Raw genomic sequence first — 17,536 nt, 5'->3', positions numbered from 1 at the left:
GACCTGAGCCAAAGTCAGATGCTCAACTGATTGAGCCACCCAGGTGCCTCCAAAGTTTGTATTCCTAACTGCTAGGCTGTACTTCCTCCCACTGGCTAAGGTCCCAGGGTTCACACGTCAGTGGAGGCAGGTTCACTTTTCTCCCTAGAGAGACCAAGTGCACCTTCTTCATGTGGACGTGGCAGCGTGATTCAGTGGAAAGAGTACAGGCTTTGGACCCAAAGCAGCCCGAGTCTCCACCCTGGCTGTGCCCTTCGGTCCAGTCTAACCTTGTGCAAGGTTAGACAACTCATCAAACCTTTGTCACCTCGGTTATCTTTTCTGTCAACGGGGTAATAATACCTACCTGGCAGGGCTGCTGTTTTGACTAGTTGCATAGAAAACAGTTGATAGCAAGTGTTCACTGGATGTCAACTGCCTTTGTCCCTATGTCCCACACCAGGCACATCATAAAATCTGGCTTTTTAGGTTTTGATTTACTTCCTTTTCTACCCATATGACTTGGCCTTTGCCTGCAGCTTTTGTTTGCAATGAATGAAGTCTACAGAAAGCTTATACCAGTGATAGAACCAGACTTTGAATTGTGTTTGGATATGGATCTGCTGGAAACACCCTGTATTTTGAACAAGTAGAAAGCTAGATCCAGAGAGCAAGTTGTAATGATTTTTGACTAACAAGAAAACCCAGATCAGGCATGTAGGAGGTCCTAATGGTCACAAGGCTCATTTGTCAAGTAGCTTACATCAGCAAATTTAATTTGCTACCACAAAGAGTCTAGAGAGAAAGGGAACAAATTACAGTTACCTGTAACAAACATGTTTACAGGTGATTATGAAAAGCCTTTGTAAGAACAGCCGAAGAGTTCACAGAGCCTGTTGCTTCTTCCAAGAAAACATTTAAAAGAGGAAATATAATGAAACACCAGAATGATTTTTGAGGAATGATTCTAGAAGTTACATAGAGGTCTAGAGTGCTGTGTCTGCCCCTTACAGCCTCAGTCAAGAGTCTTTGTCTCCCCCAGAGGAGGAGTCTGTCTCCTCCCTTCTTTAGGCAGGCCATTCATGTATTTATCCTGTTAGTAGCCGTAAGGAGAACTCTTCGTCTGCCAAGGTTGAGTTGAGCCACTTGCAGTGAAAAATCATCACTTTATATGGGCTACGTCCCCACAGAAGACCGCTTTCAGACCAGCCCAGAGACCTGACACCCCCAGCTTCTATCTCACTGCTTTTAGAGGCCTGACACTAGAGCTGGTCTTCCCCCATAAGCAGTTTAAAAGGCAGTTTTACAAAAAAAAAAAAAAAAAAGGCAGTTTTACCAATTGCAATGACACCTTTCCACAATGAGTTTTTTCCTTTTTGAGTATGTTACAAATACCGGTACTTTCTATAAGACCTTTAAGTGCATTAAGAAAAAAAGAAGAAAAATTGCTCGTCAATCAGGGCATTTCTTTTTCTGCCTTACAATGACAGTACCCAGAGACAAAGAGGACTTAAAATCAGGAAACGGCATTGGAGTGGCACTGTGAGGCAGGTCCGGGGAGAAGACGTATCAGCACCTACTTCTCATTACCCTGCTACTGATCACAGTGGGACCGTCAGCAAAGTGGATAGATTGTACTGTGCCATCAAACCAATTTTTCAAATGGAAAGTCAGTGAGATGTGATTAAAGCCCAGGTGCTGCAGAAGATACAAGCCGGTCTATTGGAGCTCCTCAGTCTTCCCCAAAGCTGTCACAGGATCAGAGAAATATCAAATCATAACGAATGCCAGCTTTCCTTTTTTGTTTTTTTTTTTGTTTTTTTTTGTACACTACATTTAGTAGAACAATGTGAATTAAGATACAATTAAGACAAACTATGACTTAGGTCTAAAGAATCCGGAGGGTCATGAAGATCTCTCAAACACAGTGTGTCCAAATCCAAACTCAGCACTCAGTAAATATTTATGGAGCCTCTGCTACATTTTAGGCAGCGAACAAGGATGGCCTGTTCTCAGCTCTCATTTTAGTAGGGTAGATGGTCAATAAAAACAGACCAACCAAGATACATTTGATAGACGCGTTGGCTTTTGCCTGTCCGTTTTTTGACAAAAAGGACTTCTTTGAGTCTCCAGTTTTGTGAGTGCCCCTCCTGAAAGGAGTCCCCCTTGCCCTCACGATCAGGCATTACCTCAGTCTTTCCACTTTAGCAAGTTTCCATGCATCTGCTAGTTGACCACCAACACCACTCCCTGATTTAGGGAGATGTGGACAGGACAGCAGTGGCCGGGTCAATTCATGAGCAGTCAGTGACTTGCTGTGTCCAGATCAACAGTGTAAAGAAAGAGGTACAGGCTGTATCTCAGCTTTGGAAACTGCTAGAGAGAACACCGTCCCTCAGCCGCTTAGCTCTGCATCAGAGGACCCATGGGCCTGCCGCAGTGAGTTCCTAATACATTGATCTTGCCAGATGTTGGTGAGTACCTTACCAAGTAAAGGGACGAGAACCCTCCATTTTCCTTTGGAATGGGGCGATCGAGCTTTCATTTGAGTGAAATGAGAGTGCTTTGTGGAGAACAGGTTCCTTTGTGTTTGCCACCACTGTAGCTGGCCTGGAGTTGGTGACCAGCATGTTTTGTGGAACGAGCTAAGGAGAAGCAGTGAAAGCCGATCTGCAGCCCACAGCTGCTTCACTCCCTGCCGGCCCAGGCCCAGGGCCACCCACTTTCTAGTCAAGAATAGATTCATTGCACTTTGATTATTGGAGATCAAACTTCCTCCAAGAATTAAATCATCGAATGAAAATGTAAATGTCTTAGAAATGAGACGCAATGCACATCAGTTGAAATTAGTGTTGCCTCCCAGGTTCCCTTAATGACATGAATCTCTAATGAGTCCTTGGGGAGCCAGTGGAATATCGCAAAAACAGACATTTTAAGCATTGATAATCAAGTCAGGGTGCCCAACAGGAAGAAGCTATTGCATACACTGTACTACAGAAAAAGAAAATTAAAGCAAATTCACTTTCCAAAAGCAGGGTGTGGATGCGTGAAAGATGGAGCACGCGCTAATTCCTCATCTTCCGTAGCAGAAGTTAATACATACTGTCTGATACTTATGATCATTTTTAAAACAGCTGAGCAAGAATGCTAATAAAAAATAGGAAGATGAATACAAGGAGAAATAGCAAAAACTTTTTAAGGTCATTTCCTGTAAGAAGGGATTCAGGGATGTGCAGGGAATCAACTTTTTCATTATAGGACTGTGGTATGATTTACTTTTAAAACTGTATGTACCGGTGATCCTTAACCAACATGGGTTTGAAGTGCATGGATCCACTCGTGTGGATTTTTTTATTGTACCGTACTGAAAATGTATTTTCCTTATTATTAGCATCTTCTTTAGCTTGCTATATTGTAAGAATACAGTATGAGATACATGCACCATACAAAATATGTGTTAATCGACTGTTTATGTTATTGGTAAGGCTTCCAGTGAACGGTAGGCTATTAGTAAAGTTTTTGGAGAGTCAAAAAGTTATACGTAGATTTTCGGCTGTGTGGGGATTAGCGCCCCTAACCCTGGCGTTGGTCAAAGGTCAACTCTACGTGTTCCTTCGGTAAAAGTAAAAATTTTTTTTAATTTATAAAAAGAAGACTGCTTATTTTCAAAATCTAGAGCTGAGAAAGATTTCTTTCTTTCCCTTGCTTACATGGACTTGCTTCATTTGGTAACTTCCTTTCTCTTAAAAGCCACAATCCATTTTATTGTGTTGGATGTCAGTTTTCTGTGAGAACACTGTTATTAAATAGTTGCTTCCCATTACAAACATCTCCAAACCTTTCAAAACCAAAATGTTATATGAGTATAACCATTATATTGTGATTCTGCCAACATCTTGTCTCTGTGACCTGTATTTTCCGTAGGTTAAAGCACAGGCTATTAGCTGAGTACTCCTGTCCCATTCTAAGAATGACTAATATCTCAAATATAAATGAAAACAGCTGCTTTTCCATAACATTAGAGTTCCAAACAGCTGTCACATGTACATTTTGACATTCTTTTTTTTTTTTTTTCTTTTTTCCAAATTGGGACAAAAGTTCGTTTACTGAATCTACTAATCTGGTTAAGTATATCATCTAACTTCTGTGGAAAGGTGGAGAGGAGGTCACAGAAAAACCTCTCGAGCTAGAATGTAGCCATCTCCAAAGACTCAAGTTTAGTTAACATAAAAACCCTCTGATGAGACCCCTCTGTGCCAAGAACATAAGGTCCGTAAGGGCCTGGCGGTGGCTGCCGCACCACTGCTGCCCTTGCCAGAGAACCTGCACCTCGGTGGACAGCCATTGTTCTCTCTCTGGCTGGAGAGATGTGGAGCGCCACCCCCTTGTCTCCGGAAAGCCTGAATCTGTGCTGCTCATCTTCTGCAGCCCTTGGAGGGTTTATTTCAGGGGCTGCTGTTGTGGATCAGAAGACCGTACTCCCTCTGTTGGCTTAAAGCTGGCCCTGCCACTACCAGCTAGGTGACCTTGGTCCGGTCATTCGCCCTCTCTGAGTTGCTTGCTTTGTTTTGCTCTTCAGTAAAATAAAACCACAACTAGATCACAGACTACTGGTTGGTAGTTGTAACTGTGGGAGAGCTTAGTCCCTGAGTTGAAGAACCATCTCCCCGGCTCTGCTCTTGTTCCTGTTACACTCTTTCTAGCTCTTTGATGAGTTTCTTTACCTGTTTGAACTTCATTTTCCTCATCTATAAATGAGAATAATATTATCTTCTTTATGGCATTGTTGTGAGAATTAAATAGAAATCCAGGTGAAACAGCAAACACTTAGCTATTACCATTTTATTACTCACTAAATGGTAGTCCTGCCCCCTCCCTTCAATTTCATTGTTATGAGACCCAGTCATACTCACCGTTTTGTGATCTAACACTTTCTTTTTTATGAGTGTGACTGCTTTGAGTCATGATTCAACAGAGACCCTAGCCGCGAAGGGACCCAGCTCAGATTTAGTCCACATTACGTACGGCCCAGAATGTGTGCATCTGTCTGCCCAGCTGCTCATTTGAGCTTTTCCAGGGGTCTGAGGCCCCTTGTCAGAGCAGCAAAGCATCAGTGAGAACATAGGTATGCACATGTAAGAGTGACCTGGCATTCCTCTGGAGCACTCTGCATCTGGGGCTGGATATGCAGAAGGGTTAAAAGCTGGAGAAACTTTTGTCATAAATTTCCTCTTCAGCAGGACTTCCCAGGGAACATCTGACATTAGGAGAGAGGAAATGCTGATTGGCCTCGGAGTCAGCTGAAGGAGACAGGAGCTGCAGTGGAAGCTGCTGGATTTACTGTTATTAGCAAGGCAAATGGAAAGCCAGCAGGGCAGCCCAGCTCCCAGATAATAGATGTAACAAGAAGGAAAGCTCCCAGGAAGGAAGATGGCTGGCAGCCACGACTCCTCTACCTCCTCTGCTGCCATTTCTTTCCATTGCTTTACCTTTTTGTTTTGTGTGTTTAGCACAAGGAGAAGCATACTTTAGCATCTTAGGTTATAAGTCACAGCTGGTTTAAAGTAAAACAGGATCTATAATTCAGCTTCTTACTGGCTTGATAGATTCATAGTTGAACATGGTGAAATGTGTAAAATTGTGTTGATATAGTATTAAGAAGTTGCCATTTATTGAGCACTTACCATGTGCCAGACTAAGTGCTTTACATGTGTTATTATCTCATTTAACCCATATAACAACTTCATGCTTTAGAAATGATCATCATCCCCAACTTAGAGATAAAGAAACAATGCTTAGAGCACTTAGGTAATTTCCCAAGGTCTTAAAGCTTAGTGGAGCTGGGATTTGAACCGTGCCATTAAGGTCCTACCAGTCCAGTGGAAAGTAAGCAAGAGCCCAAATGGCTATTATGGGGCCAGACAGGGTACTGGCAATAAGAAAAGTGCTTACTGAGTCCTGAAATGCAATGCTAACTGGGACAGTGGTGGTTAGAAGGAAGATGGGCAGGCGGAGGGAGCCGAGTTAGCAGGCGGAGATGACATCTGAAGGGTCTGATCCCCCAAAGCAGGGAGCAGGGCAGATGGGCAGTTGATCCCTGAGGACCACAAGGAATGAGGGGGAATGGCAGGTCGTGGCAGCAAGGACCAGGGAAACAGATGATCCTCGGCATCACAAAGAGCCGTGTCCTGTGCAGGGTCAGGTCACAAAGGCAACAGGTGAGCAAAACTCCTATTGTCAAGATTACCTCTGGAAAAAAAAATCCCTTTAAAAATGCCTGTGAGAGGCCAGCACACTGTAGGTTTTCTCATTAACTCCAACGCAGCGAGCTTTTGTTTTTCTAGCATGAGAACCAATGAAAACTAAAAATACATATCTTTAAATGCTAAAATCAAACTTGGCACAGAAAGACGCTCACACTATAAGAGGAGCTACGCAACAGACACCGGCATCCACCCAATTAATTCAGTAAGTCATTCATCAGACGTTTACCAAGCTCTGTAGTTGCAGCGATGACTAAGGCTCCCACCTCCCATTCACCTTCTTGTGGTTTATTGAATCACCAGGAAGACATGGTAAGTGGGATTCTCCAAACTATTTAAATTGTTCTCTTGGTCATTCCTCACTCTCTCTTTTTCCTCATTTTTTGCCAAACAAGTACAGGTGAATTCAGATAAATTAAATGTGTGACTTGTATACAAAGAGATCCAGGCAGTAGGCGACATCAAGAACAGGCCCAGTTTCCTGAGAGGCACCCTGAGGACCTAGCAGGGTACTAGACCCAGGGCAGGGTTCTGGGCAGGACTGGGCTGGGGGCAAGGGCAGTTACCTGAATGAGACGTTAAGGTCAAGATCAGATTTCAAGAAAGGAAATCTTGTTTGGGTTGGCCTCAAAGTGCAGAAATCCTCTTGCCTTAGAGCCGAGCCTGCAGCGAGTGGAATGTTAGGTGATGCAGTTTTCCCTATTGTGGGAAAAGAAAGCGGGCCATTCTGGGAGTCTTGTCAGGGCCTGATGTTGTTATAGGAGTCAGTCAGAGAAAAGCATATGCAAAGAGTTGTGGAGGCCAGATAAGACTTAGGGAATGACCATAAAAGGGATGTGGTTTGACAGACTGCTAGCAGGCGGTGTGGATGAAGGGAGCTATGATACTATGCACTGAACAGGAAGGAGACCAGTTCTGCTGGCTCATAGAGGACATAGATGGGCAAGAAATTAGGATGAATAGAAGGTCTGGAGAGTAGGGTAAGGAAGTTGTGAAAGGATTTTAAGCATAAAAGTGATAGCCTTAAGAGTTGGACTCCAGAGATCCCCCTCTGACAATTGGAGGAAGAATGGATAGCTGGAGGCCAGGAGATGAGTTGGGAAACCATTACTGAGGGCTGGACGATAAGCAGTGCAGAGGAGATGTGTTAAGTGGTTAGAGTCTGTGGAACTTGGGAGTTGACTTCACGTCAACAAGGAGGAAGGCTGGGTAAGAAGTATTCCAGACTTGCGAGTGCCTCCTCATTCACGACTCTGAATCCTTAGAGGGCAGAATCAACCTTCATGATCTCTGCATCTGTAGTGCATAGCCCGGGACTTGGCACACGGTGGGTTCAGTAAATGTTTGATGAACAACTGAGATAATCCATTGGAGACTTGTGGTGTCATCATTGGAAACCCAGTTACAAGGAAAAAGAGCTGGTTTGAGTAGAGAAGGTTCATGAGTTTGTAGTTGATTATCCTATACAATTAGAATCAAATAGGTGCTTGGAGTTCTCTTCATTCCTGCAAAGACAGGCCTGAGTCACTTATTGTCAGCAGTACTTCCTTGGAGAGTTGGTGGATGTCCCTAAGAGGCCCTGCAGCCTTTTGTCCCGCCCAGGGTTAGAACCCCTTCCACCAGGGTCACTGGCCCCCAGCTGTTTATAAAATGCTGTCATTCCTGGTACCTGGAATCTGTTCAGTAGCCTGTCTAGTATATACAACTATTATCTCCATTTTCAGGGGAGGAGACTGAGGTTCAGAGAGGACGTGGTTTACCCGAGCCAGTCTCTGCCATAAGCAGATTTGAATAGAAGTCTTCAGATTCCACTGGATCGTAACAAAGTCTGATGATTGAAAACAGTTGGCCCTAAGCCCTCTCTCCATTGACTTGGGCTGGAGTCACCACTTTTATATAGCTCAGAAAAGGCTACAGACAAAGTCTCCTTCTGGTTGTTTCTGTTGTTTTTGTCCTTAGGTGTTTGTGACTAAATTCACTAATTTTGCTGGCTGTCAAGGCTGTGTTAAGGAAAATGGGTTTGAACTGCTGTGGTTTTTGAGTACTGGACTGGATGTCAGAAACCTTTGCCATCACGGGAAATTCTGTCACTCTGGATTTACTATCTGCTCCCCACAGCTGAATTCCTCAGCAGTGTGATTTAGCACCCTGGCTCCCCATCAACCAGTTTTGGCATTTATTTGAATGCATTACCCCACTGGTTTCCATAAACTATTTTACAATTGTTTAAAATAAATGACTGTTTATTTCCACAAAAACCATCTGTATTTCTTTACAGAGTAGCAGATAACTGTACGTAAAATTTGGTAATGTCACAGTGACTCAAGTTAAGAGAAACAGATTAGATTGAAAAATTGGATGCTAAGGGACAGTGTTAAAGGTTTCCATCCTCTCTAACAAGTGATATCTGGATTTAAAGGAAGGGAAAAAATGTTTCTCTTTTAAAAGTAATATCAGGCCTCCTTTCTCCAAAGGGAAGTGCATTCATGCCAGCTGGATAGGAACAGGATAGGGACTGTGAGCATTCCTCTGCCCCTTCAGCACTCTCTTTGCCTGGGGTGGTGTGGAAGAGGCTCCTGTCCAGTGGCTTCCAGCCTTCTCCAAGTTTTGGCTTGTCCATGCCTTACCTCTTCTTGTTCTGACGTTGAGTGGATTCCCAGGCCTGTGTGTTGTAGTTCAGAGATCACTGGCAGGAAGCTCAGTGGGGCAGGTTGCTGTGGGGAGAGAAGAGAGGCCTGGCTGAGGGAACTGAGCTGATGGGGAGGCAGGATTGGCCCCTGACAGTGGTGGTCTTCCATTCTCCAGCCAGTGCCCAAAACAGCACCGATCTACACCAGCCCCGCCCATCCCCAGGAAACTCAACCAACCCCAACCCAGAGATGGAGCTGTCTTGTGATTATCGAAGCAGTGGGGACACATGGAGTCAGTTGGAGGTGGACCTCCCAGTCTGCTTTGGAGGAGGAGGTAGGTAGTCAAGGAGGTAGCCAAGCAAGCTGTGTTCCCACTTAGTCACCGAAATATACACTGAAATACACCTTTTGCTGTGACTGTCCCAGGAATGCAGAGATGCTGAAATGTGCACTCCAACCTCAGTTTGCATACAGTTAGCACAAGAGCCAGGTCCAGCCAGAGATCTGTTTAGCTGGGTCGCACAGAGCAGTCCAGAGGCAGTGGCACTTGGGCAGTTTGGACTTGTTGAGTAGGAGGGAGCGAGCACCAGAGACATGAAGAAACAGGAAGATGACTTCAGACAGAGGGACTATGATGAGCAGAGCACAGGGGCTTGAAACTGCATGGTTTGGGGGATATTTCTGGATTATTGTGTCATTAGGTGGGAGTTGAGAGGCGATCAGATCTGCCATCAGTGTGGCAGACCTTTAGAGGTTCCAGCCTCTGCTGAAGAATCATACCCCACTCCCCGCCCAGTGAAGTCTGGAAAGCAGAAGCAGAAACCCAGACTTGTGATCTATGGAGTCCTTGGAACAACTCTAAGCGGGAGATACTGTTATTATTCCTCTTTTACAGGTGGGAAAGCAAGGCATAGACAGTTTAAGTAACTTGCCCAGGGTCACATAGCTAGTAAGTGGTGGGACTGGGAATTCGAACCCAAGCAGTCTGGCTGATAAGGAGGTCAGCGGGCGCTGCAGGGCACTCCCTAGAACACACACACACTCAAACTACTGAGTATAGGGCAGGGATCAAATCCACACCTTCTTCCTGTCCTCCCGAGGTGCAGGGATAGACCCCTATCACACCGTCTCTTGTCTCAAAGCCTGAGTGGAGGCATCAGGACAATCCCAGAAGGAGGCTGAATAGGCCGGACGGAAACAGTAGGGAGTCGCCCGTTGCTTTCCACAGCCCATCTAGAATCCAGGAGGCAGACAGGGCAGGCATAGTTGTCTAGCCTGTGGTGATAAGAGAAGCACATGGGCAGTCTGACCCTTGGTCTGCAGTCATGGCCTCTCTTTGTGAACAGCCTGGCCTCAGGTATTCCAGTGATTTTCACCTTTCCTGCCCAGCTCCTTTGGGCAGCTCTAGATAGCTCTGTGGTCCCCCCTGTGGCCTGACTCTGGACCATGGGAACCCGTGAAAATGCTCTGTGCCATTTTAGTTCCTGGCCCCCCAGCTGCTTACATGTCTCTCCAGTAGCCCCTGAGCCCCCATGATCTGTGAGGAGCCAGAGATGATGAGAGGAGGCTCCAGAGGCCAGAGTCCATAGCGATCCTAGCTGGAATCACCTCTAAAATTATTTAACCTCATTTTTTTAATTGGATTTTTAATGACAGAAGTGATACCAATGCATGTCAAAAATCCAAACAAGATAGAAATCCATAAAGTAAAAAAGCAAAAGCCTTTGTCTTTGCTACCACCCCATCCTACACACAAAGGTGATTCTGGTTAACTGAGTAACTGTGAGAACAATCTGGCTGATATCTTTCCAGATTGTGTGTGGGTGTGTATTTTCAACAACAACGCTTCACACACACATATAAATGCACTTACATAATAGCTAGAGTTTTATTTTATTAATATGGTGCATACTCTGTACATTCTCTGTCTTTTTAAATTTAATAATGTATCATGGAAATCTTCCCGTGTCTTATTAACTTAGTTTATTTTTTTCCTCAGGTACATAACATCCCAGTGTACAGATATACTGTAATTTATTTAATCATTTCCTGCTGGAGAATATTTAGGCTGTGTGCAATTTTTGATTTTACAACAGTGCTGCAGTGAACATCTTTGAACATATATCATTGTGTACTTGGAGTAATGCTCCTCAGGATAGATTCCTTTGTTGGGTCAAGAGTCAAGGTTGTTCAATTTTAAACGCCACCTTGTTGAAGTCATTCTATTGAACAAAGATTATTGAGCACCACCAGAGAGCCTGTTGCTGTGCTGGAGCTCTTGGGAATAGAGTTGGTTTTATTAAAAAGCCCCTTCACCCTCATCTTCAAAGATTTGCAGGCGTGGGGGGGTAAACAATGACAAATAGGCAGAAATGCTTCTAATCCAGCATGCTCCATGCACCCGGAGAAGCAAGGCCCCAAGGAAGTTGCAATGAAAGAGCCCTCGATTCTGACAGGGATTCGGGCAGGGCTGCAGAGAGGAGGGGAGATGCCAAAAGGTGTGCCTCCCTACTCCTCCCGGGAGCCCATCTGTGAGGCTGGGTGTTCAAGAAGAAATTTGTTCTAAAGAATTATGATGCTCCTGCATTTTCTCCTACACAAAGAAGGAAATCTCAGCTGTACGCCCTTTCCTTTCCTCCTCTTGGCACTTTCTGATTGATGATTGGAAATGATGGCAATACATAAACTATTTTTCTTTTTATTTTATGACCTGGTAATAGCAGTAACATATTTCCAGTAAATGTTTTCTATCGCAATAAAAAAGTTGTAACAAGACTAGAAATGGGTATAGTTAAACCCTAAAGAAATCATACTTTCAGAACTGTGGATTGAGGCAGTAACTCTGTAAATCATTTAACTTAGAGAAAGGTCCCCTCCACCCCAAAAAACTCAGGGCAAGCAGCTGGTGTTCACTCTGAGTGCTCATTGGATAGATGCCTGTTATGCGGGCTGGGGAGCCTCCAGTTTTGACCCCCATAAGACCCAACTACTCTCTGTCTTCCCACCTAGTTTCCCACCCAACAGCTTTACTCCTTTCTGAACCAATAAATCATCTCAACCTTACAATTCTTTTTTTCAACCCCCAAATCAAGAAGATTCTAGTACGCTCTATCTGGAATACAGTGTGGTAGTGTGGTTAAGAGCACGGGCTCTGGAATCACACACCTGGATTCTTGTCCTGGACACGCTGTGGGCACATGACTTAACCGCTCCACGTTTTTTTTCTCCTCTGTAAAAGGAGGATGATAATGGGGCCTCCCTCATAGAGTTTTATGATTCAGAGTGCTAATGCATGTAAAGTGCTTTGTTAAGGGCCAGGAGTCCTCAGTGTCGCTTACTGTTGTATTTTAAAAAAAGGGTAAATTGATGATTTTATTAAATTTGCAAAGCAGTACAACCACCAACATTTATTGAGTGCTTGTTACGTCGTAGGCACTGTGTTACACAATCTTTGCAGTTACCCCACAAAGGTTTAGATCAGCTAATGTGCCCAGTGTCACATGGCTTGTAAAAAAGCCAATATTTTAATCAAGGTCTTTCTGACTCCAAAACCATTGTCTAACCGCCACATGTCCACCTGCTAGGATTAGATACTCAGCAGGAGCAGAGATGTTAAAACTGGTTAAAACTCCTCAAAAGTAGTTCTGTCTTACACAGTCATGGCCTCCTTTGGCTAACGAAGATTCTGGAGCAGATAGTGTTGAGAAACTATGCTCTAAGAACTCCACAGTCAGGCAGAAGAAAAAAAAAAGGCATTTCCTTTCCTAATTGCAGGCAGAGCAGCCTGCTTCTCAGCTGGTCCTTGTTTAGGGCCTGTGACTCTTCAGAGAATGAAGGTCTGCTTTTTTCTGGTTGTCCGGTGTCCTTAACATGCTCTAAAAATTAGGCCTTTCCAGCCTTTGTCTTTAATTTCTGATTCTAGCTGACACCTTCATTAATGGTCCAGTACAAGCTTTCTGTCAACTTGAAGACTACTGTGTAAAAGTGGTTTTGCTGTCCTATCAATAATGGTCATAATTTCCCCAATACTCTCATCAGCAGTGAATTGAGTCTTGCAGCAAAGAAATGGAAACCCCAGTGCAGTGGTTTTAAAGTGATTTGTCTTGTAGACGGCGTCTTATTTCAGTAAAATCAGGTCAGTGCGGCACTGCTGGGTCAGATGTAAGTCTGATACAAATTACTTGGAGGAAATTGATCATTTGAACGTTAGGTTATTTTTAACTACTGTAGCTTTTTAATATCTCTTTTTTTTCCTTTATTTACATCTGTTTTAATAAACTTTAACCATCATCATCAGGCATATTAAATGTCTTCTCAATTTCAGCCAAGCCTGTGAGGATAGGAAAGAGTACCCTCTACCCACCCCGCAGGAGTGACCTTCCCTGCAGAGTTTAGGGGTTTGCCACAGTTATGGCCTTGTTTAAACACTTAAGCCCACTCCTCCTCATCCGCCGGCTGGCCCCCTTACTGGGGTTTGTTTATTGCACAGACTGGCCCCTTGACCAGTCTGTTCTTCATTGCTATTGAAAGTTAATGGGGGCAAAATTGCATTCCCAAACATTTGAACCTGAAGTGGCCAGGGCCGAACTTAGTTGATCTCTGGTGATCGGTTCAATTTAGTTACGATTTTTTGCCATTAGGCTGGGGCTGAATGATGGTGATTTGGTTGAGGCCAAATGTCTGAAGAAAATTGGCTCTCTGATAAGAGTGCTGTTATCAGAGGGGGCTCCCTTCTCATTTACATTTAGATGAGTATTGATTATTTATTTACTCAGAGAAGTGAGATTCGTTTCCAATCTTATCTTTCTCGTCTCTGCTTGTCAGCAGAAAGAGAGATAGAGCTCCTGACATCAGGCCAAGATAACAGCACTTTGTAGTAAAGATAAAAGTTGGAATGGGCCTTTTTCTAGTCTTGACTGAAAGGATAAGTTTTAAAAATTAGAACTGATGGGTCATGCTTTCAAAACCTTTCCTGAAGGTTTTGCAGTTTAACTAGGCAGGAGAATTGGTTTATTGGAACAGCCTTGGTCTTTCTTCTTTTGTAATAGGAATTGTATTTAATTTGATTATATTCGGCTGTTTCACTGAGAGCAAATTGTGTATTGGCTCAGAAGAGGCTAAAGTGTGACCTTATTGTCATGTCAGCTTGTTCCTTTTTTATTATTTAAATTCCAAATTATCCAATCTGAGCCTCAGAGGGGGTATAAGCTACAGTGGCTATCACTTGAATATAATTCAGTGCTTACATTAAGATCAAGCAGAAAATGATTATAGTCTCCCCTAGAGGAAGAGTTGTAAGTGATGGCACTGACACTAAATGCAGATATTTTAGAATAGCTGATGTTGGGTCTGGGCTCTGATATTGACAGCGTCAGCTTGTCAGGGGTGGCTTTGGCTCAGTGAGGAACTCGGGATTCAGCCAGCCCCTGCCGTAGAGCAGGCAAGGCTTGGCACGGTTTGCCTCGAATGGACCTCCCTGCCACCAGTCTCCTCCAGCCCATTACCCACAGTGTCACCGGAAGAATCTTACCACAGTGTAAAGCTGATTATGTCACTTCCCCGCTCTGGTAGCATCTGTTGCTTATAACAGAGAATCCAAATCTTGACCGACAGTCTGGGCCAAGCCTGCCAACCCACTTCCCCTCGCACCCCAACACGAGCCTAGGCCTTGTCCACACTGAATTTCCCTCAGTCCGTGTGGGCTCTTCAGTCCCTCCTTGCTTTTGGACATGGTATTCCCTCTGTAGAAATGCGCTGTTTCCCCTGGGTCATCTGGCTCTGAGTCCTCCTTCAAGACTCTGCTCAGATGTTTCCGTCTTGGGGGAGTGGAAGTTCGGTGCTTCCCTCTTCTCTGTTTCCACAGCACCTTGCCGGTCCCTGCCTGAAGGGGAGCACTGATTGGGCTCTTTGGATAATAGCTGCTCCTGGGTCTTGCCACCTCCCCCAGCCTGCCTGAAGGCAGGAATCACTAATTATTCATGTCTGTGGCTGGGACATTGTGGATGCTTAGAAGATGTTTCTTCTATGGACATGCGGTTGGCATCGTAACTTCGCCTCTCCTTTCATACCTGTGCTGCCATGCTCAGCTCTGTGACCTTTACTCATCATTTTTAGACTGTTTTTGTAGAACCTAAGCCTAGGGAACCTTAGGAATCCTGGCTGCCAAACAAGTCTCTCATCTTGTAGCTTAAAAGCAAACCTGTTTAAACAGATACGTACCCTCTCCCACCCTACACCCCCGCCTGGGACACACATGAGAAAGGATATGACATCTGCTTTGACGCAGCATTCCCCGCCACCATGTATCGTCCCTTAATAGGGCTGTTAGCCTGTTGGGACTCTTGGCCTAGGGGGTATACTTGCACCTCCCACAGCCACCTCTGTTCCAGCCTGTGCTAGCAGGAACAGCCGCCAGCACTGAGCACTGTGCTAAGGAGTCAAGGATCGTCTCTTCTAATCCTCACAGCAGCCTTCCGAGGAAGTTCTGTTATCCTCATTTTACAGATGAGAAAGTACACAGAGATCAAGTAACTTCCCCAGAATGCATATCTGGTTGTGTTACTCCCTGAGAGGGTGCAAGCACCTGGAGTTTCCTGCTCAGAATCCAGCGTTTCCTCTTACTGGCTCATACTTCATCTTTTTCTGGCTACAAGAAGCTCTTTCAGATTAAAGCAGCTCTTGAAGCTGGTGAATGAAAAATAAGTGACATGAAGGCACATCCGCGGAAGTATTCCACCTTCGACTTCCTCGTTTTTCTCCAGACAGGTTTCTTCAGACCCTCAAACTTGTTCTGATGCTCAGCAATAATAACGATAGGTTCATTCATTTATTTATGACTTCAATCCAAAGAGCATTTGGAACATATACACCCTTACAATAGGATAAAGATACATGTATTGAACAACTACATGAAAGGAAAAGGAAAATAAAGATCCAGAGGGTTCATTGTCCTGGAAATGCGTGCCCAGTCAGCACAGTTGGGTCACATGTTTAATGCTGAGCTTCCTAACGGGCAAAGGAGAAAGGGACGCTATCAGTTAGTTACAGGATTTATGTTAAACTGTCTAAAGATACAAAAGAGCAAGCCAGTTGCCCCAAGAAAGTGCAGCTTTTACCGAGAGGTCTGAAGGAAGTTTCTCCCCTTATTTCTTTAGAAATAAGATGCAGAATGGTTGAGGCTATGGTCTCTCTCTTGGGGCTTCTACACTTGCCTCCCGTTGAATTTCAACTCTCAGCTGGCTCTCAGCTGTTGAGGAATTGTGTGCTAAAACCTTTTATGTTTCAGCCAAGGATTGAAGGGATAGAGGAAGCTGGACTGACCATGTATGTATCCACCGTCCAACAGATACTACAGATTTTCTTTGAAACTTATGTGCTGAGATGTTTGCCTCAGGTTTACAAAATCCCATAAAAATCCTGCCTGGGTATTATAACTTGGAACCCTCCCAAAGTGCCCAGAGCAGTATTTTGTTCCTAGACTGTCCAGTGACATGGTGTTACTGCAATAAATACATCATTGGAATGCCCAAGCAGGCTTCCTTGTCGCTGCATAGTAACTGCTTTGCGGAATCTTCCTTTTGTGTCCACATCGACTGTGAAGTAGAAGGCATGTGGCTTCATGCGCAGCTGTGACATTTTAAAGCCTCTTTCCAAAGGTGGATGTTGCCTTGAGAGCTATGTCCTGTACCTTGTGAAAGAGACTTTTATGTTTTATAAAATCATTTCCTTAGCAAAAATTTATTAATAGAAACTGACCTCACGGCTTGTCTTTTTTAAAATGGTTTTGGCTGCTGTTTTTTCTTTTCTCCCGTGTCAGCTGCCTAAAAATTAAGCATTTGATAGAAACTGTAAGTTGATAGATCTAGTAGGTCTGGGTTGTCATAATCTTGATTATCATTACCAGACTTTTATTAAAAACTCGTTATGAGGGAGGCGATGTGGTTCGTACATGTTGCAGAGTGCAGCCCTGGCTATGAATCCTAATCCCACCACTTCCTCTGGGACCTTGAGCCAGTTATTTAGCCTTTGCAAGCCCCAGTTTCTTCCCCTATAAAATGGAATTCATATTCTGTACATCCTAGGGTGACAAATCAGGCGATCTCTATAAAAGGTCTGGTAGAGTACCTGGCACATAGTAGGCCCTGTTAATGTTATGATCTCTTAGTTTTGTTACAGTCCTGTGATGAGGATGTGGATGACAATTGACACTAGGTAGCACTATTCACGTATCCAACACTGCTCTGCTTTACAACTATTAACTCATTAAATCCTCAGATAGGCCCATGAGGTATTATTATCTTCCCCGTCTTACAGATGAATAAACTGAGCGAGGTTGAATTGCCCCAGAGTCATACAGCTAAGCTGCTCAGCCAGGACTAGACCAAGGCAATCTGGCCCCAAGCCCACACCCGTAGCCACCGGCTTAAGTTGCTTCTCATACACACCCTGCCTCTCATTACACATACGGCTTGAAGTTATCAGTCTGGCCTTTTCAGGGGAAAGTGTATATGACAGGCTTTCCATGTGAGGGGTCTTCTCCACTGTTCAGGCAAGAATTAGGAGAGAAGTTGATATTTGTAAGAGGCAATTTTCCATTTGGGTTTTGATCTCAAGTCTCATCTAGAACTTAACCACCCTGCTTTCCCTAAAGTCAAGACCTATCAG

General features: G+C 44.2%; 1 protein-coding gene across 6 annotated transcripts in view; it reads left to right on the top strand.

Moving 5' to 3' along the window:
- The window catches only part of MAPKAP1 (MAPK associated protein 1), a 244,506-nt gene that overhangs the window by 158,910 nt on the left and 68,060 nt on the right, over window positions 1–17,536 (top strand). Inside the window, exon 9 of one of the 6 annotated variants that reach the window (XM_047069582.1) lies at window positions 9,048–9,206. The exons of the other annotated variants lie outside the window; for them this stretch is intronic. Coding sequence (XP_046925538.1) covers window positions 9,048–9,206 — 159 coding nt within the window. The remainder of the gene's footprint in view (window positions 1–9,047; window positions 9,207–17,536) is intronic. 6 annotated transcript variants of the gene reach the window in all.

Source organism: Lynx rufus, unplaced genomic scaffold, assembly GCF_022079265.1.
Source record: "Lynx rufus isolate CCGP_SWC_20201006 ecotype Redwood Valley unplaced genomic scaffold, mLynRuf1.p SCAF_10, whole genome shotgun sequence".
NCBI lineage: Eukaryota > Metazoa > Chordata > Mammalia > Carnivora > Felidae > Lynx > Lynx rufus.
The sequence above is the reverse complement of the archived record's forward strand: the minus strand, read 5'-3'. Positions and strand labels throughout refer to the sequence as shown.